This window comes from Halyomorpha halys, unplaced genomic scaffold (assembly GCF_000696795.3).
Source record: "Halyomorpha halys isolate HHAL.00 unplaced genomic scaffold, Hhal_1.1 Scaffold559.1, whole genome shotgun sequence".
NCBI lineage: Eukaryota > Metazoa > Arthropoda > Insecta > Hemiptera > Pentatomidae > Halyomorpha > Halyomorpha halys.
The window spans coordinates 27,688-51,273 of record NW_027113985.1 but is presented as its reverse complement, the minus strand read 5'-3'; the positions used below and the strand labels follow the sequence as shown (position 1 = coordinate 51,273).

At 29.8% G+C, this 23,586-nt stretch overlaps 3 protein-coding genes across 4 annotated transcripts in view; 1 reads left to right on the top strand and 2 right to left on the bottom strand.

Annotated features, from left to right (window-relative positions):
- LOC106684239 (uncharacterized) overlaps positions 1–19,442 on the top strand; it is a gene marked incomplete in the record, with an annotated part of 128,089 nt that extends 108,647 nt beyond the window's left edge. The window contains 11 exon segments of the mRNA XM_067051208.1: positions 673–848; positions 3,471–3,562; positions 3,664–3,838; positions 4,661–4,865; positions 4,987–5,136; positions 6,083–6,243; positions 8,887–9,116; positions 9,303–9,456; positions 9,610–9,820; positions 14,596–14,651; positions 19,314–19,442. Coding sequence (XP_066907309.1) covers positions 673–848; positions 3,471–3,562; positions 3,664–3,838; positions 4,661–4,865; positions 4,987–5,136; positions 6,083–6,243; positions 8,887–9,116; positions 9,303–9,456; positions 9,610–9,820; positions 14,596–14,641 — 1,600 coding nt within the window.
- LOC106684241 (mitochondrial fission process protein 1) lies at positions 11,772–12,424 on the bottom strand. The gene has a single exon (XM_014426197.2). It carries the CDS (start codon positions 12,328–12,330, stop codon positions 11,803–11,805), a length of 528 nt encoding a protein of 175 aa, XP_014281683.1. The 5' UTR covers positions 12,331–12,424; the 3' UTR covers positions 11,772–11,802.
- Rab3 (RAS oncogene family member Rab3) overlaps positions 16,260–23,586 on the bottom strand; it is an 8,849-nt gene continuing 1,522 nt past the window's right edge. For both annotated transcript variants that reach the window (XM_014426196.2, XM_067051209.1), the window contains exons 2-6: positions 22,945–23,055; positions 20,631–20,773; positions 19,993–20,111; positions 18,514–18,685; positions 16,260–18,325 (exon numbers count right to left, since the gene is read on the bottom strand). In XM_014426196.2, the coding sequence (XP_014281682.1) occupies positions 18,182–18,325; positions 18,514–18,685; positions 19,993–20,111; positions 20,631–20,773; positions 22,945–23,026 (660 nt within the window). In that variant the 5' untranslated portion in view covers positions 23,027–23,055 and the 3' untranslated portion in view covers positions 16,260–18,181. The remainder of the gene's footprint in view (positions 18,326–18,513; positions 18,686–19,992; positions 20,112–20,630; positions 20,774–22,944; positions 23,056–23,586) is intronic.

Genomic DNA, 23,586 nt, shown 5'->3' with positions numbered 1-23,586 from the left:
AAGATTTAAAACGAATGAACAGGATCAGAGTGTCAAGATACAGGCAGAGAAAGAGGACATTTACAAAACGTATTCCTTACAAACAGGAAAAGTATAGAGAGAAATTTGGCGAAAGGCAATTTTTGGTAAAAGGGCTTTGGTTTGGAAGTAGAGGAACCATCCATCTTACAACCAGTAATTTTTTTTAGAGTGACTCGGTGTTGAGATGAACTAGTTTCAGAGCATGGCGGAAACCATTATTATGGACTCACTGGGAATCCTACATCATCACTTGTATTAGACCTTGGCTGGGTACTGTCAACTCTACTAACCCAGTCGAAAAGAGAAAAAAAACAAAACAATGTATTCGACTAGTCACAACTAATTCTATCCCATCCCTTTAAATATTATCTATTGCCTGACTGATTAGTACGTTGTACTATGTATTAGCAAATCAACATAGTTGAGCAGCCGATCGCAAGTTTTTAAATTTTCATTAAGTTTTGTATGTATTATACATATTTATTACATTTAACAATTTATTTATTGCGAAATTGATTGCATCATTTATAATATTCTTCATATTACGTATTGAAAAAGAAATAAAATCTTGTTAATTGTATCTTGGTAACATAGTAACCATTTATCTTTTTAGTATTATTCGGCTCTTTTGTAATATCAATCTGTTTGTAGATGGCACTGCTCCCAATTATGCATCGAGAACAACGAAAGTGCGCCATGCCTCTCGGTCAACTACCACCCTTCAACAGGAAGGTGTGCTCTCAGTTCCAGGAGCAAGTGGACTGACCCAGAGTCCTTCATACCTACGGTCCATGAGGATTCCTTCTATATTGAGAACCATTGCGCAGGTGAGGTTGGCAGATGCTAAGTAATGTACTTAAATTTATGAATCGACTTTTCTACAGTAAGATTTTAAGTCTGTGATGTACTGAAGAATGTACCGAAACTTGAACGGGGCGATTCTATTAGGAATGATTTTATAGATTTAGCGTTCGATGCTGTTTGGGAAAGTTATTTATGTAAAACGACTTTTTTATGGCACGGTTAATCTCGCATATCAATCATTTCAGATAAATTTGATATTTTTTTATTTAACTACCTTTAATGAGTTCTGATCCCTTCCACAAGATTCCTCCAATTGAAGGACTGTAACAAGGTTATACCTGCAAGATTTAACAAAACTGTTTTTATGCACAAAAATCTTCTTTATGGCTGTTAATAAAGATGGAAATTCGAAAATAGACATTTTCAGGCAAAATGTAATTGCATATGTTAATTTGAAAGCTTCATATAGCCGAGATTTATTCACTATTTTTTGACTGGGCTGTGGTTTTGTCCTTGATGAAAGGCGGGGGTAGTGGGAATGAGCTTTGAACATTTCTAGGAGGGAATCTAGTGGATTAGTTTTGAGTCTTATACTTGAAGTAGCACGTCTTGATTAATGGTAGCCATGAGCTGCTGAAATCATGAGTGGTGTCCGAATTTTAGCTTTTAAGTTGACGGATTTGCTGGCGACATCTCCTTGACATTGGGTTTGCTTTTCATTGAGCGTGGTTCCGTAACAAAAGTTCCTGGTAGAGGTTGAACTGCGATGAATTCTGCTGTGGCATCTTTACATTTAGTCAGCTAGTATTCTGTTCTATTTCTCCCATCATCTTTAAAGCTCGACACTTATCGTCAAAACTGATTTGTAGATAACATAAATACCTGATCGAGATCGGCTCCTTATTATCACTGCTTGAGGTCACGTCGGGCTCTACAATAGTCGAAGTTCTTTGTGTTGTTTGTTCTAACATCCTTTAATGAGGTGAGGTACTGTAACATCAGAAGGCCTCGATGATGCATGTTCATATTGATAAGGTAAACTGGACTGGAAGAGAATTAACAGGAAGATGGAAACTCCTCTCAGTAAGGTATTCGCTTAAGGTCGTATAGGAAATGGGAAATCCTAAAGATATTTACTTGCAGTCGAGAGGGTAGTCAATTCTACAGGTATTATCTGTCCATCCTAGCGAAAGGACAGAGACGGCCGAGGAGTATACTCGTCTTTGGTTTTGCCCTGAAAGGTTTAGGAAGAGATCCAGAGTAACAATACAGCTTGATATTAGCAGAAATATTATTATAATACATCCGTTAGTTGGTATTATCACTCACTGTTACCTAAGGTGGTGAATCCGTTAGGTGGGTGCAGTCAACTGACTTATTTAGCAACTGCTACGATTGCTCTGTGGGCTTAACAGAGCCATCGAGAGAAGCTAAATATGAGGCATTAGTTTTTAGTGAATCAGAAGATTCTATTATTAATTAGTAATCTTTATTGATTTAAATAATATTTTTAGGAATATTACATCAGTGGTTCTTACCTTTTTTTTGCGGCACCATTATTGGGCTAAAAAAAATTCGCGACACTCCTTCCAAACTAAAAAATGTTGCCACAACTATCCTTAAAGCGGTTAAAGTCTGTAGGAAAGTGGCATTCACCTAGGGCATTGGGAACCACTGTATCGCATGTGTAAAATTGAAGTATTTATATTAATTAAATATATATTACAGGCCTGAAACTCAGGTCGAAACGTCAGCATAAATGAATATTTTTTTGTTTATTTATGTTGTTCTTTGCTGACCGCACCCCCAATCAATATGTTAATATACGTTTATCTGATAACCACAGTTCACGTCCTAGCTCCTAGGTCGCGCTAAAATAGCTCTTAAGTAGTTACAGTATAGCAGCGTTGTCACCACAGAACCATATTTTTCAAAAATTTCAAACGCTGACACTTATAAAAAATTAAAAATTTCGAGAGTGTCAATATATCTTAAACAAATTGGTTCCCTATGAACTTAGTTTGTCCTACTGAACACCCTACATAAATGTTTTCCCCATTTTTTTTTTTCAAAAAATAGCAACTGAGAGCATTGTTATAAATGTTGTAGGGTGGCCCCAAGTGCAGGAGATCCATTACTTATGGGAGCATTTTGAAATCGTTCTGACAGTGATTAGAAAAAAAAAAAAAAATGAAAAACCAGTGAAAAAACAACAGCTTTTCAATACTAATTCTGGGATACTTTTATCTACTTTCACCAGGCAGAACCTTTCTTTATCAACCACCTCAAGTTACAACTGAAATAATTATGTAATAATGTATAAATAAAAAAAGTCCCTGAATTTGGATGAATGGGTTTCTGTTTTTATTTACAGTTCTTAAGGAGAATGTAGCTTCTTCTCAAACAGATGTGTAATTCCTTTATTACACAAGATTAATAGTAGTAAACCTCTAAACGCATAGTTAATAATGTTTTAATGAACTTATCTTTACATTAGAATAATTCCATATTTTATCAATAATTCTACATTTCAGTTTTATTATTTTATTTTGTTTTATTAAATATTAATATCAAACTAACATCGAATTGTGTTCAATGGTTGTATAGTAAAAAATAAATTGACATGGATTTTGTTTCATTTTCAGACAGTGAAGGAAACAAATGCTGGCATGAACCTGTAATAAATCAAACTTCCATAAGGTCTGACCTGGTGACCGGCAATATAACTTTAGATGAGGTAATAAGATAAATATTAATAATTTTTTTGGTTATACTTACTGTTATAACTTATGTAACTAATTATGAACATTACGGGTTCACACACATTTCTTTTTGTAGTGCAAAGATAAATGCCAGAATGAGACCTATTTTCGGTGCAGAGCCTTCTCCTTCCTCAACAAGCAACACCAGTGCTTACTCCACTCAGATACTGCCCACTTCTCGCCAGTCATACTTCCCTCACTTACACCGACTCAAGATGCGATTTATGTGGAGGCTATACCGTGTGTCAATTGTAAGTTTGAAAGAAATATGTTCAGTACTTATAAGAGGTAATGTAAACATTATTTTAAATCATTAAAAATGATATTTTCAAAAACTAATATGGTGTTAGTTACAAGATTAATTTTATTTTTACTCCAATTTAAACTTAAAAAGAAATATTTGAGTGATCATGAGCATTTGATCATCTTAAATTCAGTTCTTTTTTATTTTTCAAGAGATAGTTACCTAATAAGCCCTCCAAATTCTAAGGTCTCTGGTCAATTCATTGATGACTTAGGCAGTCTGTATTGCAACCACATTTTAGGTTTTTTAAGTAAGACAAAATTAGGAAACGGAGATATATCGATTTTAAAGAATACTCTTAGGTTATGTCTAAGTCTGAAATGTGGTAAATGCATTATAATTTTGTAATAAAAAAAAAGTTTTATGTCCAAAATTGTTATTTCATTTGCACATTTTTTTGAAAATATTAAGATTAAGATCAATTACATCCATAAAGTCCTAACACTCTTTATTAATTACTTCAAATGACCAATGTTTTGGCAAATTTGGCCATCATCTTGCACAATCTATTAAATTACAGCTTTTCCTATAGATTATTATTATCAATTTAAAAAAAATATTATAACATATAAATTAGCATATCTTAAAATATAATTTCACAACCTTACATATACTGTTAAAATTTTCAGGCTATTCTGCCCAGGTTTAATATATTGAAATTATTAATTGAGTGTTAGTACTTAATGGATGTAATTTATTATAATTGAATAATAATACGAGTTTCAAACAAGGTATTAGAAAATGTTAATATTTTATATTTTGTTTTTAGTAACAGTGGACTGTGATGAAACTTCACTGACAGTGACACTTAATTCTCCTAAATTTGAAGGAATGCTGTATGCACAGGGTCATTCAGACACTTGCTTCGTCCAGGGCAGAGGACAAAACATTACCGTACTTAAAATGAGTTTATCAGCCAATGATACCGCAAAATGTAATGCCCATCTCGCCTTTTCTGTTGGAAAAATTAACAGGTTGCCAATACTTTGCTTAGTATAAGAATACATAATGAAATTAATGGAATTATGCTGTTAAAACCCACTTCAAATCAAAGATTTTAAATTGATAAAAAGAAAATAAATGGCCTTATTTCAGGACGATGGCATCAGCTGTGATAGTAGTTCAGAAGCACCAACTGATACAGACTGCATCAGATAGCATCATCAAAGTTAATTGCTATTTACCACGCAAGGAAGTTAAAGATAATTTAACACTCACTACAGGGTTTTCAGTTTTAGAACCAGGGTATATATTATGATACATTAATTATTATGTTACTAACAGACTGTTGTGTAATACAGGCATGACTAATTTTGCATTTTATTTTAAACTAATTTAACATCCTCTATTGCTCTGTTGTTTCCCGATTAATATTTTCAGATTTAAAAATTGAATAATCTTATGAAATTGAATTTAGGCTTTCAATTTTGATGTTGAAACATTCAAGTATTTATTTAAGGATACAAACTTGTATATAGTTCCTTTCGATATTAACCTACACTTCCGAATCCTAGTCAGTCTGGATATGAAGTAAAAGCTTCACAATGAGATTTATCAGGAAAAACAAATAGAAACTACATCTTTAATACAATCATACAATTGAACCTTAGAGACAAACCAACAGGATGTATAGTAGGAGAAAACTATCAAAGACGGTTTAGAAACATTTTAAGAATGAAGACCTATCTTCTAACTAGGATGCATTAAGAGGCTAACGTTAATGGGAAACAGCTCAAGGGAAGTCCCCAACACTGGGAGAAGGGTGTAAGGGAATGCTTTATGAAGAGAGGCACTGCTCAGATCAGTTCAACAATACTACTGCTTAGTCCATCCAGGTTATTCAAAATCATCATGCATGAGGAATGAAACACAATTATTAACTTTTTTTTGGTTAAATTATCAATTATCTTGTTTAGTAAAGTAAGCTTTTTAACAATTAAATCACCATCGCGTTTCATTTGAGTCTCTGATCATTTCCTTGATTTAACTCCAGGTTCAATTATTTTCTGTGCAGTATTAATATTAATTGTATCTATTTCGCTCACTAAAAATCGACACACGAACATCAATTGCATGGTAATTTAATCTAGTTAGATTACATAACGGCATAAGATTCAATTGAAGTAAGTAATTTTAAAATACTTGTAATATGATCAGTAAATTACTTATGTAATATTAAATAACTTTGCAGAATACAGACTGAAATAACAGGATCAAGTATAGAACATGAAGGAGCTATTGGTAAGGCAAAAGCGAAGATATCGGTTATTGACCCTAAAACTGGAAAAGAGCCCAAAGAAATTCAATTAGGAGATCCTATTTTATTGAAAATTGAAGTCAGTCCACCATACAGTAAGTAAATATCTTTATGGTGTACTTAAATAAATCAGAGCTATTTGATTATAAGAGAATAGATCTCAACCCTATAACATAGTAATTTGGTTAAGTAGTATGTCTTAAACTGTAAGCTATCACAAGCCAAAAAACAAAAGTTATTTTCAAATTTTGCCAAAACTGAGGTATAATACTACATATTAATTCAAAAATAACTTGGAAAAGTGTTTCTGGCGGTCCTAAAACTTTTAATAAATAACTAGTTAATTTCATCAAGTTAGGAATTAGAAATTTTTGTTTGAATAGGTCTTTTTTCCGTTATTCACCTATAAGTCCTAAACAGTGGATCTTATTGATTGAAGAAGTTATAATTAAACAAATTAAATAACTTTAAATTATGCGTTAAATGAGTACCATAGTGTAATAATTTGGTGAAGTGGTATGGTTGTAAACCACCTGTTCTGGTTGTATGTTGACTTTAAAAATCAGCTGTTGGAATAAGGAAAAAACACCATTTAAGAGACCATACCACTTCACCAAATTAACATATAATGAACTCATTCAACACAAAATTTAATACTGTTTAATTTCTTATACCATAGCATATTCTCTAGGATGCACCATTCAGGGTTTTGCTACTTTATTTAATTAATTATCTTTGTAGATGTATATTCTATGAAATGGATTTCTTGCATTGAGCTTTGCCTTAGTTTACCTTATTTTTAATGAAGATTCGTCTCACTTTATTGACAGCTTAAAATATTTTTGATTTAATTTATCTTTTCAAACTTATCAAAGCATGATTCCTACCGAACTAGAATGAAAGTTGTAAAGTTTTAATAAGTCCACAAGGATTCCAGATAAAGGTAATTTGCTCCACCTATCAGGACTTTCATTGATAACAAAATAAATAAAATGCTTTGATTATATATAAAAAAACAGAAAACACAATTGAACAATGTAACAGTATACTTCTAGTTTAGTTCATGTAATTTTTAAAACCCTTTTAAACTAAATCATTCCAAATATCAGTATTTAATTGTTTTGGATTGAAAAAAAATTTGGTTTTATTGAAACCAACCGATTATATTAAAACAAATATATATTAATCTAATTGAGAAGTTGGTTTGGTTGTACTCTCTAAGGGAAGAAAACATACTGTTACAGTAACCTTATTTTTGATGAGTACCAAAGTTTCAACCTAAGTAGTGAATTTTCTTCAGGACTTAGTAAAACAAGATCATAATCATGGAAGTATAAACTTGCATATAGAGAGGTAAATGTTGATTCTGACTACTAATCACATCATAATATTCAAGATCAGAATGAGGATCTCAGAAATTGGAAGTCAACGTCCCACATGGCCAACAATCAACACTGAAAAGCATTAGGATCTTAGAGGTCAGGCAACTCTGAAAATATGAACACCATATTTAAAAACCTATCAGGCTTATGATATGATTCAACTATAGTTATAGTATAAAGAAACCATGAAAGAGATAGTGGTTGCTGTGCTTGGATGCTATAAACCAAACCAGAAATGTGGTAATTCAATGAAGAATGCTAAAGAGAGCCATTGGTTGGTTCAAAGAAGAACTTCTTCGCAAAGTTACATCACAGATACTTAAGATTAGAGGAGGAATACAGGTCCAGAAAAAGGAAAGGAAAATGCACACACCACATGAAAACAAGATAATGGAAGCTGGGACACTAACAAATGGAAACCTCAGGAAAAATAATGAAGTGATAAAATTTTAACAGAAAATCAGAAGTAGCCTACAACCGTTCAAACCGACAATATATCCCTGTAGAGAAAACGGAAGAGATCATATCACGTCAGAATATAAGTTCTGGACAAATAATGGTGAAACTTTGCTGTGTTAATGTTAATATTGATCCTAAATTATGTGCCACCAAATAAACAAAAAATAGATATGGCCCCAGCAGAATTAGAACCCTATAATATAGACATCTATGAAACAGTGGAACTGCTTACCAGATAGAAATTTTTTAAGCAAGCAGAATAATTAGTAAAATTCTGTTATATTATAATGGATGTGTGGAAGACAGAGAAAATCCCTACAGAATAATGCATAGTAGTTATTCGGAAGGTGTATAACATAACGTAATAGAAAGGAATAAATGTTTCAAGATCTTTTTGAAATTGGAATACTACTAAAGATGGTGCCGACGAACAACATTAAGATGATCTACAATAATTTTGGTCTTCGCAGATGATATAGAAATTATTGGAATAACCTCTATTGATTTGAAAATAAAGCAAAAACAAAATACATGCATGAAGAATTTCAAACTACATTGAACATTGGGCCAGAGGTTACTCGTTTCAAAAATTGAATGAGTATGTTGACCTTTGCAAGTAAACTCGATTAATGGGATACAAGCCAACAGAAAATAATTGTGATTTATTCAAATAAACTTGTAATTATTTATTTAAAATAAATAAGATGTAAGGAGGTGAGCGATCTCTCATGCCACTAGTATGTAAAGAAAACAGGGGAGTGCTTACTTACGCCTCTGAATGTGAGACATAATCTGGAATATTCTTTCCTAGACCACACTCCCCTACCAACTTGATTGTGTTTAATAATATTTCCACAATTAATGATGTTAAGTTATGATTAATTTTGTTTGTTCTAGATAGCAGTATGGTAAGAGCTGGACATTTAATTGCTTCTTCTGGAACCCATACTGATTCTTTATTGCTGCTGGATTCAAGAGGATGTCCCCCTTCAGTTTCACTTTTCCCACCACTTACCATCGCTGGCCCGCAGACGTTGTCTGCTGAGTTTAAGGCTTTTAGATTTCCTTCTTCACCAGTTCTTGCTCTCAGCTTAGTCCTAACCTTCTGCCCAACTATCTGCAAACCTGTTAGTGATTTATTCTTATCTTTAAATAACCAAAATAAAATTCAATTTTATCGCCTTTATTCTTATTTTAATAATCTTACAGTATACTCTATTAAACTCAATACTAATATAAACAATGCTCAAATATTTTTTAAAGTATTTATCATTAGTTTTATTTTTAATTGCACGAATATATATCTTTTTTAGGCAGATTGTGGTAATGAAATAATCTCTTATGGGAGAAAAAAAAGATCAGCCACCGCTCTCAGTGGTTTTCAAGAGGTCCCATTACAACTCGCTATAGTCGTGCATTCAGATTACAGTGAACCAAACCCAACAAATTTGTTACAAGCTTCCCTTGGTAAGAAAAATGACTCAACATAATATGCTAATTTTTTCCATTGACTAAATAAAATCAGTGATAGACATTTCATTAAGATTCAACTTTCTTAGCAAAATAAAATGTCAATTATTGTTCCAAGTAAAATATTTCAACATTATTTTAATTTTTTAGGATCAATTGATGATAAAACTGAAAAATCCAGAGAAATTTGTACAAGTTTTCTCACAGCAGCTTTAATTGGTCTTTTTTGGATACTTTTACAATGTTGCCTTTTGGCTGTTGGATGTGTTGTAGTTCATCGCCGGCAGAAAGAATTTTCTGATACAATATCTTTGAGACATGATTTTCAACCACGGCATGTTACTTGGTCAGACGAAACCGAGTAAGTAATTTAATATAATACTTTAAAGAACAAACATTTATTGTCATTGCTTCGCCCCAGAACATGGCAAAGTCTAGAAAGGGTGTCTAATGTTATTTTAAGAAATTTATATTAAACAGAATTTTTTAATTCTGAAACCTTGTAAAAATAAATCGGACATAGTCCCCTGATTTCAGGAATGAATTCATAATTTTTTTTAATTCAGCTTGTAAATCAATATTTTATTCAAAATTTTGTTGCTAGGAAATATCTCATTGCTGTGCATCTACTGATATTTTCTATTTGTAAATCTGCCAAAGAGAATTTCATGAAACTAAAGTAATAATTGAAATGGAGCCACAGTTTATCTCAAGATCAAGTAATAACATTTATTTTCTTAATGGATCATTAAAGCAGAATACATAAAAGAATAAATACAGATAACTAATTAACACTAAATTAAAACTTCATCCCTCCTTAACAATCGGATAAACAATCAACTGGTATATTTCAATGGTGGGAAATGAATTTAAATAAATATATTTAGGTAATCTTCTTACCTTAATGGGATAAAAAAAGAAAAATATTAACATTTTTTTTTTTATTCAATTAATAAAATCAGGTACATTTTTATGAGAAGACAGCATTATTTGTTCTTATGAAAGGTTACAAAGGATTGAAAGATGGATAAACTTAATTTAAATGTTAAAAAATATGACCATTTTAGCAAAACATTAAATACATCTCTAAATTAATGCAAGACTGTATTTAATCCATAAAAATTGTTTTTTGTTTTTTAATAAAAATAGAAAAGAAAAAAGCTATCAAAACCAACCAATAGAGCAACAATGAAGTTAAGATAGAAATATATATCAATATATAAGGGAATATATTATATCATATATAACGACTAAAATATAGAAAGAGAATTGGTCCTCTAACTTTCTTTGAACAATTAATAATGGCTCAATTTACTCAAAATACTGATATTAAAAATGGCAGTTGCGAATATGCCTTAGAGTTTGGCAGAAGGCACAAAAAGTTTGAACACAGGTAATTATCATTCTTTTCAACAAGGGACCATGGTGATGTAGTTTGTAAAGGTGTCACCTTACCAGTCTTGAGTTATAAGCTGCATCAGTTTCATTTCACTCACAGCTCTCATTCCAACTTTTACTGTAGTGGGTTCAAAGTTACCTTGCATAGAAACAACTGAGTGAATCTCAAACTTTCCACTCAACCTAGAAAGGATTGGGTACCTCTACAAGAAGGGGATATGGACATTAAACCCATATAAACAAACTTTTCAACTAGTCACCTCCACTCCTTATCAAAGCTAAAGTCAGTAATTACTAAATTTTTTACTTTTTCAGTTCTACACTTAGTCTTTTTTTTAATTATAAATTAAAATTATAGCATCTAGGACACAGATCTATTCGCATAACTTTCTTTGACTCTCTACTAATACTCTACTTTATTAGTCCTGACTAGTTTGTTAATATGTCTTGAATTAAATGGAACTATTATCATATTTTATGAATAATAACTATGATCTACAAGCATTTTATAAAATATTCTGAATACTGAAATAATAAAAAAAATCATGTTACAAAATATGACTAATTGTCATACTATCATTGGGCCCTAATATTATGAATAAACTAATTAAAAGTTAAATAATTTAAAATTGGCTATTTCTATTGTATTGCAATAGCATATGCCTCATAAAAGCTTATTCTCAGGGAATGAACAAATTGATGTTTTAGGGACCTATTCTCAATGTAATAGGAAAATATATAAGTTCCTCAATACCCAAGAGGACTCCAACAAACAGGGAATTGATTGTCGATCCCTTGAGCACCTCAAATGATCAAATATTAAGATCAATTACAATACTAGAGTGGTAGATAAAATATATTATTCACTTGCCCTGATAATGTACTAAACTTAATTTAAGCAATTTTATTACTCCTCCTTTCTCTGGTGACTTTATTGAAACAATGTTAATTTCGTATTGTCCCTTCAGAACTCAACTTTTCATGCTGCTGTTGCGGACTTTCAATCTTCAACATGGGTCTCACTGTCTTATCCATAAAGTAATCAACAAATTCATCAATAGGCTTAATGATAAAGGGAATAGAAGTAAGACCAACAGCTACAGTTAGCCATTTAGCATGTCTTTTAATTACAGATCTTGAGAAAAAGTAATTGGCAGTAGCACATATCCTGTTTATAGTAAATCCTGGTATAACGACAGAAGCAAGCGTTTGCCAAGTGAGAACATCAACTCCTTCTTTTAAGGATCTAATGTTCCTTTCTTTCTCAGAAGAAAATGTTTGTTTCCTAATGGCAACTGTTTTATATCCAGTGTCAGCAAAAACATACGCTGTTGCTATTCCATAGCTAAGCCATACCCACTTTACGTTCACAACGGAACGAAAAGCTTCTCCTAATTCATTTGCATATCCCAATAGTCTAACAGGAGTATCGCGAAACACATCTGACTGAGCAAGGGCCACTTTTGTATCCATTTCAACAACGTAAACTTTATAACCTCACAGTTACCTTACTAGACAATAATTTAAAAAAAAAAAATGTCAATTGAGCATTATTTCCAGTTAAATATTTGACAGGTTGTATTTGAATATTTTCAAAAAATTAACATATGTCATGTTGCTCATAATGAAACGTTGCTTCATTAAAGTCATTGCTAACTTTGTCAAAATACATGAATCGTCTTATTTAAATCGTACTGTTTTTTCTTTAGTTTTGGTCTGTAGATTCGATATGTATTGCTTAAGGAAAGAATAAACATTATTAAGTAACTTTTGTTAGCTAAGATCTTCAACTGTGAAATATTTATCTGAGTTCACTTTTTACTGAGTTCTTTAATCTATTGTTGTTGCTGTTCAAAAGCACTTTTACTTTGTTAACTATTAAGTTCAGGTAGAAAACTTAGTTAATTTGTTCATCAGGTTATTCGCTCTATTACTTATGTCACTATTTAGTCTATTCTCTGCAATTATGTACATTGTCTTTCACCTGAACAATACATTGCCAATGGCCGAGAGCGATCGTCAGTTCCCATTCCGTCGTTTTATGGAAACATACCAGTATGAAGATTCACTGGTCAAAGCAGTGATACGATTTTTTTGTAAATCAGAAATTTTCTGAAGTCGAAAAACCAGGACCTATTAATCTTGAGCAAAATCCAACCCTAAACGTCTAACCAGAACCTTCGACCTCCTTGACAAAACGTGAATCCCTGACATCATAAAAAAAAAATATCAATCCCGACTTCACGCCTCCTGATTTCTTTCTCTGACCTTTCATTCTTTGCATGAACCACCACGACCTGATATTTTCTAAAAATTGCTTTTATTGCTAAGGGTGAAGTTCAACCCAGGGATTCACCCAAGCCCTAACTCTGCTGCTCTCAAACATGGTGCTTCATCCACACATCTTTTCCATCCCCATACCCGAAGTTCTAAAGTATAGAGTCTATTAACCCATTCGAATGTTACCTCCCGAACGACTATGGCTTGCCCCCCCCCAGATTTGATAATGGGTACGCCCTTTCCTGTCCCTATCTCAGGCAAAACCATTTCGTAGGCACAGTGATTTTGCCTGCACCACACCCTACATTGCTTATGGACTATGGACACATCTACACTGACACTCATTTCTCCCAACAAAATAATGTCCAATTACCAAACATTGTGCTTAGAAAATTAAACACATTGATCTAAACGGAGATTCCTACATTGGAAACGAAATCGGGTTACCGTTTCTTATATAGACATCTAAAAAAATCAATTAAATTATGATATAGTCTGGATAGTTTTTTTCGATTCCCAAAGCAATTTCACCCTGAAGGTCGATCATGATTATGTGCTCATCAATTTTCTGGAACCTCCAGTGCAGTTCTTTCAGTGGCATTGAAGCTATTCTATGGCTCCCAAGTCCTATGAGGAGTTACAATACCCATAAGTCCATGAGGTCCATCTACTTCAAAACTCAGAATTATTAGACCTCTCCTTACCCCTATTAACCCAGAAGAGATAGCTCAACAATAGGGGGTTGGCTAACAAAAGTTGGATAAATTGGATGATTGATGTATGTTGTTTGTACTGTGAAAAATCTAAGTTTTGGACTTTCCACTGGTTGTGGCATTCCAACCATCTTGAAAAAGAAACGCTAAGAAAAAACACCTCTTTCAGATTTTTCTTGTTAACTCTCAAGTGCATATTATTCAAAACATTGTTATTATTGATTATTTTGAGTTATTACTCGTGTTAAATAAATTTAAATTTCCTTCCAGTTTCGTACATATGTTGGAAAATTCTGAAAATCTATGAGACTGGGTCAACAATATTTGCAAAAACATCTACAAAAAACCCAAAATGTTACTTGCTTTTTCTTAATACCTTTTTCCATATAATTACTGTTTTAACAAATCTTGTAGAGGATTCATACACATTTTGAAGTCCCCTAGTATAAATAGTAATGTCTCACAAAATGGTTTGTATGTCTGGTAAGTAACAAGCCTAGATGAAAAAAAGAAGTACTTTTTTTTTTGTAAGTAATCAGAGCTCCCATCTGAAAAAATACTTAAATTCAACATTATAAAAAGCATGAGGTTACCAAACCCGTAGGTTTGATACCAACACCTATCTCATAAGAAATGAGGACACAGTAAATATTGAAGCTAAATGGAGTATTAGTTGCTTAAGGATACTTTTTCTAATGTTTTTAAGAATTTCTATAAATAAAATAACTTTTTACTTTTGTTGCAGTATTCCATCGAAAAATTTACGATTGACTACTCCTGTTAGGACATGATGTTTGTGACGTAAGTTTATTCATTAATATTAAATTTATTATGCACATTTATTTTATTTTTTTTATGATATATATCTGAAGATTCTTCAAGTTTTGAAGATCATTTGAATTTTATCCTTGCCTTTATAAATAAAGGCAAGTAATGTGTTATTAGATGTTTTTAGTCAGCCTCTAAATGGTTCTGAATATTTTTATTGGATGAATATATATATATATATATATATTGAGAGAGAGAGAGAAAACAAGTCAGTTAAGACCTACCCTAATTCATTTTTACCTAAAGTAAAAATTTAAGTTATTCTGAATTACAACATATATTCACATTATAAACAAAATATGTTAGGATGTTATTTTATAATGGGTGAAGTATAAAAAATAAAATTTCATTTTTTGCTCTTGAATCCATAAATATTTATATGCACTAGTGCTTTGGCATAAATGAATCTAACACTACTTTTATTGGTATAAGTTATAACTAAATATATAAAAATGTTAGTTGTGCCCAAAACACTTGTGCCTCTGATAAGTATCTATAACATTTCTTAACCAGTTCATCATTTTCACCAATTATATCTAAAGCATTTCCTACCAACATTGAAAAGTGCTCGAGTGCAAACCGCAGCTGAGTCATGGTTTGTCCATGAGAACTTCATAGACTTGCCTGTTAAGAAAATTTTTATTAGATATTATTTGGTATTGAATAGTAATCAGATAAGTTTCAATTCTGTAAAGGTTTATCTACCTACTCCTCGATTTTATATTGCATATTTTGCATTTTTGTTGAAATTGAAATAACGTTCAACAGATATGAGCATAATCTGAATATATAAATGAAATATACATTACTTATTTAAGTATTTTTTTAAAGGATAATGATCATATTTTGTTTAGAAACATATTTATTTTGTTTTTAGCAACATATACACTCCCTCTTGTGTTATCATCAAGAGAAAAAAATACTAGGTGTTGTTACAGTAGGAAGTCTCTATTAATGTCATCTATTCACTAACATTTAACACATCATCAATATTTAAGTTCCTTTTGTAATATTAATTACAATCTTATTAACACACATTTTCATTGTTTATATTTCTTTTAATGTAAATTTCAAAAAAGTTAATATACTTGAAAATAAAAGTGGAGATGTCAAAAAGAGGATCTGCTGAAATTGACTTAATAATATTAATACAATTCTTTCAGAATTCAATATTAGAAACAGTGTTATTTACTAGTAATAAATTTATAGGCTAAAGATATAGAACTTAAATCATACCAAATTAATTAATTGAAAAATAATTGTTGTGTTTTTAAGAACCTCTTTATGTCACCTCACTGTGAAAAAGAGGGAGATTCATAACAGTTAAAGATTAGACAATGATTGTGAGCGCAGCCCATTTTACGTATAGAAAGAGGTCAACATGAAGCAAGTTAGCATTCTGCCATAAAGATGAATACTGTTTATTTCCTTAATATTAAATGCAGAGTTATGAGATTGTACAAGAGTTATGTCCCAAATCTAACAACATTCAAAAATTATTTACTACTTTTAAAAAATGAATGAAAGAAAAAAGGATGTACCAATAAGCTCTGGACTGCTAGAAAGTCCTAATTTCACAACTCGTATTGGTCAGACAACTTCATTTCATTTTTTTTTTTTTTTTTTTTTTTCACTTTTTCATACTTGAATGTAATTCGACTCTTCATCATTTAAAACAATTTCAACAAAACACTTTTATGTATTCTTAATATTTACAATATACATTAGTGTTTCCCAGCTGATATTGATATAAGCTCTAAGCAATCTAGTACCTTTGCATACTTATTTATACATTCTTGTGTACATACATATATATTATTAGAGTTCCTATAAAGTGTACATTAGTGTTATAAACAAAACATATATTTGCATATATACAAAAGAAACAAAGAAGAGTCACAAATTAACAACAACTATTGGCTTTATTACATCTTTTTTTTAATGATTTTTAACTATTAATTAATTACATAAATTTTTTTTGGTACTTCAACAAATACATATAGTAAACAATATATTTATTAACAAACATAAAAAATGATGTCACCCCCTCATTACTTAACATCTGATATATAAAAAAAATAAATAAAATTAAAATAGTTTCACTTTGTCAATTGTGAGCATACTATGTAAATAAAATACATTGTTACACTTTGTTCATAAAGTAGTTATTTTTGTTCTTTATGGTTTTTAAATTCTCATACTTGTTATAAATTTATAGATTATTACATACTTTAATATCTTCTTTAAAAAATCCAGAAAAGTACCACATACAATAACTTTATAGAAACCCTCTTGCAAAAACTGAGGAACTAAAAAATACATGAAGACTAACAGTGAGCTATAAATAAAGATCATGAAAAAAATTGATATTTAAATAATAGTAAAATGTTGTATTGGAAGTAATACAAGCATCAAAGAAATCTTATTTTTCAAATTGTTAGAAGTATATAATTTAAGATCTGAAGATAAAAAAAAAAAACTTTTTATAAAATGAATCATTTGTTGATTGAAATTTGAAGAGATGATCTAGATCTTTAATTTATAGCAAACTGACTGAACAAAGTACATAAGCCCACAAAAAGACTAAAGATTACAGTTCACAGTTTACAGATTACATCTAAAAAGAAATGGGAGTAAACTCAAGTTACGGCCGGGAGGTATACAGAGTTCATTTCTTATTGTCTAAATCGCTGGTCCTTCCAATAATGAAAAGGAAAAAGAAAAAAAAACATTAAATGCATATTCACTATCACATACATAAATAGGAACTTATCATAACTTTTATATTTAAACAGATACTTAATTCATATTATTATAACCTTAAAACAGCTTATTGAGTGTTCTAGTAGAAACATTGAACAAATTTAATATTGGTATAGAGCCAAAAAGTAAATAAGTATAAATTATTGATTAGTCATTAAAGAAGTTTGATATAGTCTGAAATGGTGAAAAGATTAATTTTTAGGTTTAAACTGAGTTCTTTCATTGTAGGTAGAATTTTATAGTGAGTGTTGTTTGAAACATATGGTTAATAGAAGATTGAGATAGAAGGCAGAAGAAAAAATTTTTTTTTTATTTACAGAATTATCTATTTTAACATATAATTACAGAAATATTATAATAAAACCTATTTGATCTGTAATCTAGTATGTTTGATATAGTTGAAGTCAGATATATTAAAAGAGAAAAATCCATTAAATATGGATTTCCAATATGTACCATTCTACCCGAGTCAACATCTGATAGTGAATACACTTTATTAGCATTCCAGCGTTTCTGTTCTGTGCCCCTTCTTCCCGACCGTTGATATGTGTCTCCCGAAACAATGGAAAAATGAGGGATCCCCTCGGCCCTTTGTCATGTTAATAACATTTGTTATAACATGACTTAAGAATTGATTGTAAACAAGTAATTGCATTGAAAGAAAACAGATGGTTGAAGAAAGAGGGCGAGGCAAATGGGATTTGTGCACACGTCCAGTGGAGGCGCGAAATTAGGCGACCCTAGCAGTTGCAGTTTGGGTTGCTTTGGCCTTGCGGTTGCTCAGTCAGTCTGGTTCCTTTTGCACCTGTCAGTAGATTAGGATCGGAATCTAAAGACTCAGACATTTTATCACAAATAATGTCTACAAGTCTTTCGAAAACAGCCTGCAAATAATCAAACATAATAATTAGATGATAATCATATTGGTATACAATCATGGTTTAAACATTGAATGTGTAAAGTTAATCAATGAATGTTCATTAAAATTATTTTTGATTGCTATAAACGCAAAATAATTTTTAAAATCCTTTTATATTACCGTAATAATATTATGAAAATCAAATTATATTACCTTAACATGAATGTTTTCTTTTGCGGAAGTTTCAAAGAATTCAATCCCCAGGGTCTCTGCTAGCTGTTTTCCTCTTTCGAATGATATTACCCTTTCATCTTCCATGTCGCACTTGTTGCCTACCAAGATAACTTGAGCATTGTCCCATGAATATGTTTTTATTTGGGTAACCCTGTGGAAATAAAGAAAATGGTTTATCACTTAGCAAATATAATCATTTCATTTCCAGTGCCAAATAAAATTATCTACTTATAAAATGTCTTTATTACCTCTCGAAATCATTTATAACTTTTATAACGTAACTTAATCAACTAATTACAATTATAACTTAAATATTAAGTTTTATAAGTAAATAACTAAATTTTCCCTATCTTGCAATGTGCATTCTAAGCATATTTTGTTAGAGCTATTATGATTCATACGACAAGATCTATCCAGAAGGCGTAATTGATATTTTCTTTTTTATTACCTAATGTATTTATTATTTCAGTGAAATATTAGAGGTTTATTTATGTTTTAAATAAAAAATCTTGTAATGATAATGATTTTAATACGGGTTGTTTCAGTCTTGATTCATATTTATAATTTTTTTTTTTGTTAGTTCTGATATTTAAAACTCGTGCAGGTTTCTTTTTTGTATGCTGAGTGAATATATTTTAAAAGTTTCTGTTTTATATGTTTTGTGTGTATTGTATAAATTTTTCATAAGATATTATTTTTTTATTATTTTAAATCCTTTAATATTAAAATATCAAATGACATTTTCTAAAAAACTTATACATTTTGTTTCACCTTTATAGGTAAGAGGAGCAGTTTTGCTGATTAATGTTGTACATATGTATATTTATAAATAAATATGTGATGTAGCTTAGAAAACCATTAAGACAAGTTACCATGTAAAACTTACCAAATATATAATTTTTATATAATTCTTAATAATTTTTCCTTGCTTCTTAAACCATTTCATCTATAACTGATCTATTCAGCATGTACGAGTTTTAGCCATAGGCCATATAAAATATTTTAAAAAAAAGATATTCATATTTAATATTACCTAGTTTAGCGACTTGTATCTGATATTTTGATCCTGTATTGGTGTAAGTGAAAAATTTTAGTATTTTTAAAAAAAATTGTAACTAATTTATATGAGAGAAATTAATCATAAACTATTCCTTGGTTGAGCGCCTTTTTTGAGGAGCAAGACCTACCATATCTATTTTCGGTGTTTTTTTTTTATAGTTTCTACAAGATGTATGCCAAAAAATGCTCAACTTGAAAATCTTGTACTTTGCTGAAACTTTTCTATCAAGAATATAAACCCTTAAGTTTAAGTGTGAAAGATAAATTGAACATATTACTTATACTGACCAGCAATAATCAAAAAATACAAATCAATATAATTCTTTATTTTTTAATTTAAAAAATATAAATATCAATTCATTATTTTATCTTAAAATTATGTTTAGTGAAGTAACATACCAGTCCTGAACACTATTAAATGATTCTTCATTTGTAATATCATACATGAGGATGAAACCCATAGCTCCACGATAATAAGCAGTTGTTATTGTTCGGTATCTTTCTTGTCCTGCAGTATCCTGTTTACAAATACAGTTTAAACAGTGTTTAAATTTACAGTTTATTATTTAACTGTAATAAATCTATTAGACATTGAATATTTTGATTTTATATAACTGGAACCCCATAAATAAATTAAAGATCTTATGGGAGGAACATGATAAGTGACATGATTTAAATTTTCCAGTAGAGTAGTTTATAAAAATTCTACGATGGTTACTGAATGTTTTATATAGTTCATTTAATTATTTTGGGCAAATAAGTTGGCATTATAGAGTTAGACAAAGTAACATTATAAAAAAAATTTATAGAGAAATAAAGGAACATTTTACAAAAAATTGTGGCTTGTCACATTCTTGCTCCTAGCCATTCAATTTTACTTATCAATAAAATGAATACTTAAATTTTTACAATTTGATATCTGTATTATTTATATTTTCAGAATCTTTATAACAATGTTTTTAATTACTATTTTTTTTTAAAGTGTGTTCTATTTACAGATTAAGGTTAATATAATAGATAGATTCTTAATAGCTTACCCATATCTGAAGTTTGACTCGTTTGTCATGCCGAAAAACTGTTTTAACTTTAAAATCTATTCCTACAGTTGAAACAAATGCTGAAGTAAAAGAATCATCTGCATATCGGAAGAGAAAAGATGTTTTTCCAACACTGGAATTGCCTATAAACAGTGGAAATGGATATATAGAATTGGAATATATTTTTAAAAAGATTTGATAATAATAAATGATATTTTTGTTTATTCTATAAACTAAGTAGCAATTAAAGTTTAGTCCTCTTACTCTCAGTTAAATGTGATACTTCACACAATTTATATATATTGTTTAACAGAATTCTTTTAAGCAGAATTTAGAAAGATAACTAAGGCTATAACAACAAAGTACAAATATTTCTTATTTTATAAAAACTTAGCCAGTGTTGATTAACTGTTTAATCACTCAGTTAAAAATTTCAAAATCAAACCTCAATCCCTACTTCCAAAATTATTTCCAATTCCCCATGCTTCCCAGTATGTCTGTTTCCATAAGTAAGTAAAACTAAACCACTGGAATTCAGAGGCTGTCATATTAACTGATACAATAATTAAAAGTACTGGGATATGACTAAACTGACCGGATAGAGAGGAAAACAATTTTGTTTTTACACATATCGATTTACTGAAAAAAAATAGTTCTGAATAGAATTTCAACAGTTGGAGACATTTTTTTTTAATTACAAGTAATGAAATTCAGGAATTTAATTTTTTTTTTATCAATTGTAGTTTCGCATGATAATTATTATTAATAGTTAGTGTATTATTCTAAATTTTATCCCAGTAGATGTTGCTTTTAGTGAACATAAATATTCTATCAAAATACAACTTTATTCAGAAACTATATTTATGCTAGTCTTAATTTACTGGTGATCGATCAATTATTTAGTTACTACAGCAATGATATACTATAATATATAATTGTAGTGGAATTTATGGAGGATTTTAAAAACAGAGACAAAGAGTATATATTCCTGTTAATAGATGCCACGACATACTGTGCACACGAACAAGCATGTTCCTTTGTTCGAAGCAGTGTCATATTGTCGCTATCTAATGTTTTATTTACAAATCAAATAATAAAACCTGTTTCCTACAACAATAATGCTAAGCTAGTTAGTCAAATATTGTTAGTATAAGAGACTTCATACATTCAAAACTATGTTGTGAAAACAAAATAAGTTAGTTTTGAAAAAATTAAGATAATAAAGAGAATTTTTATGTAATGTAAAACTGAATAAATATTTTATTTTTGACTGTTGATTTAGATTAATGACTCTACACTTTAATGCATCCCCTAATGTTTCATGATTGTTTATTATAAAATTAAAAATTCTTTCCAGTCTCTTTCCCAGTTATAGTCATCATTGGCTGTTCCTTGTTCCATTCTTAGCCCTATTTTTACTAAGTGTTTTATAAACATAATAATTATTACAATAAATTGTACCTAAATTATACTCAAATGTCATTTTCTTTTTTAAAATATGTATCATTAGTCACATCCAGCACTCCCAGTTCATCATAAACAACCACTAAATATTTCCTCATTTTTAAAGTAAAAATTACAAAATTCTGTAAATCTAAAGTTTAACTAAAAACTAATTTTTCTTCCTTAAACATTTTAAGATGGAAATTAAAGTACTTTTCAGAAGTTTAAATAATTGTATAAACCTAATGAGGGATATGCAAATGCTCGGTCAATTCTTTTATTAATGTTGTTATCTATTAATGTTGCAATCAAACCTGAAATTTTATATGATACAGCCAGATATTTAAAAGGTCAATAGGAATTACTATAGTAACTTAGAAGGTAAAATTATGGATTTTTAAAGCTGAACTATAATCATATTTTATACTCATGTTAACATTGAAATAAAACAAAAACAGTCCTAAAAAAATATTGTCAATATGTTTATTTCATTATTTTAGAGGTAAAATAGAGAGGATTTAATAAATGACTAAATAATTATTTCCTATCGTAAAAGTCTTAAATATAAATTCGCAATGTTTCAACAATACATTTTATGATATATACCCTTTTGATTTTTATTAATGCAATTATTCCCTATTAAATTTTAATTCATTAATCATTTTTCATAAATTATATATAAAAGCACTAAATTAATAACGTCTATTACATTATCGTTCTCTTTTAGCAGTACATAATGAACAATGAAACAACTACACTTTATTGATTAGAATCTTATTTATTTTTTGGCTGACAAAAAAATCTGTATACAATATTAAATAATAATTTATGAAGAAAATTTAATTTTAAGATAGTTGTAAGATTTACAGACCTATTATGAGGAGTTTGAACATATAATCAAAATTCTGATCTGCTGCATCTTTCTGCCACTTAGGCTCTTGCCCACTAGCCATTGTTTGGGAATTTGTAGAATTGTAGAAATCTATAAAGATAAAAAAAAAAAAAATCAATTACAGTCTCAAATTAACAATTAAATAATTTCTAGTCATAATGCCTTTTCTTTCTGAATTTTAAGTTTGATTTGATGTGGAAAACTGTAATTTCTTCAAACTTACAAATTATAATGTATAAATGTCATTTTAAGTTTTGGTTATAATATTTATATCTAAGCCTCTTAAATGAAATATCAAAATGATGAAAGTATTAATGAAAAATAGAGTTCAAGGACAGCAAACAAGAAATAGTACTATGGTAATTAACCTATTTATAGTAATATATCACCTTTGTAGTATTACACCAAAAAATGTATTATGATTTATGCATATTTCCTCCATATAAATAAACAAACCAGGTCCTTGTACAGGGTTAGTGTATGAGGAAAAGAGGGGAAAAGATTATGTATATGTACGTATATAAGTATATATATTCAGTGCATAATTATATTCGGTCATCGGTATCAGTATATAATTATATTCGCTTGTTCAATGATAAAAAAGAAAGAGTTTTGTAAAAA

Excerpts from the sequence above, each read along its gene's own strand:
- LOC106684241 (XM_014426197.2), bottom strand. The coding sequence starts at position 12,330 with ATGGATACAAAAGTGGCCCTTGCTCAGTCAGATGTGTTTCGCGATACT.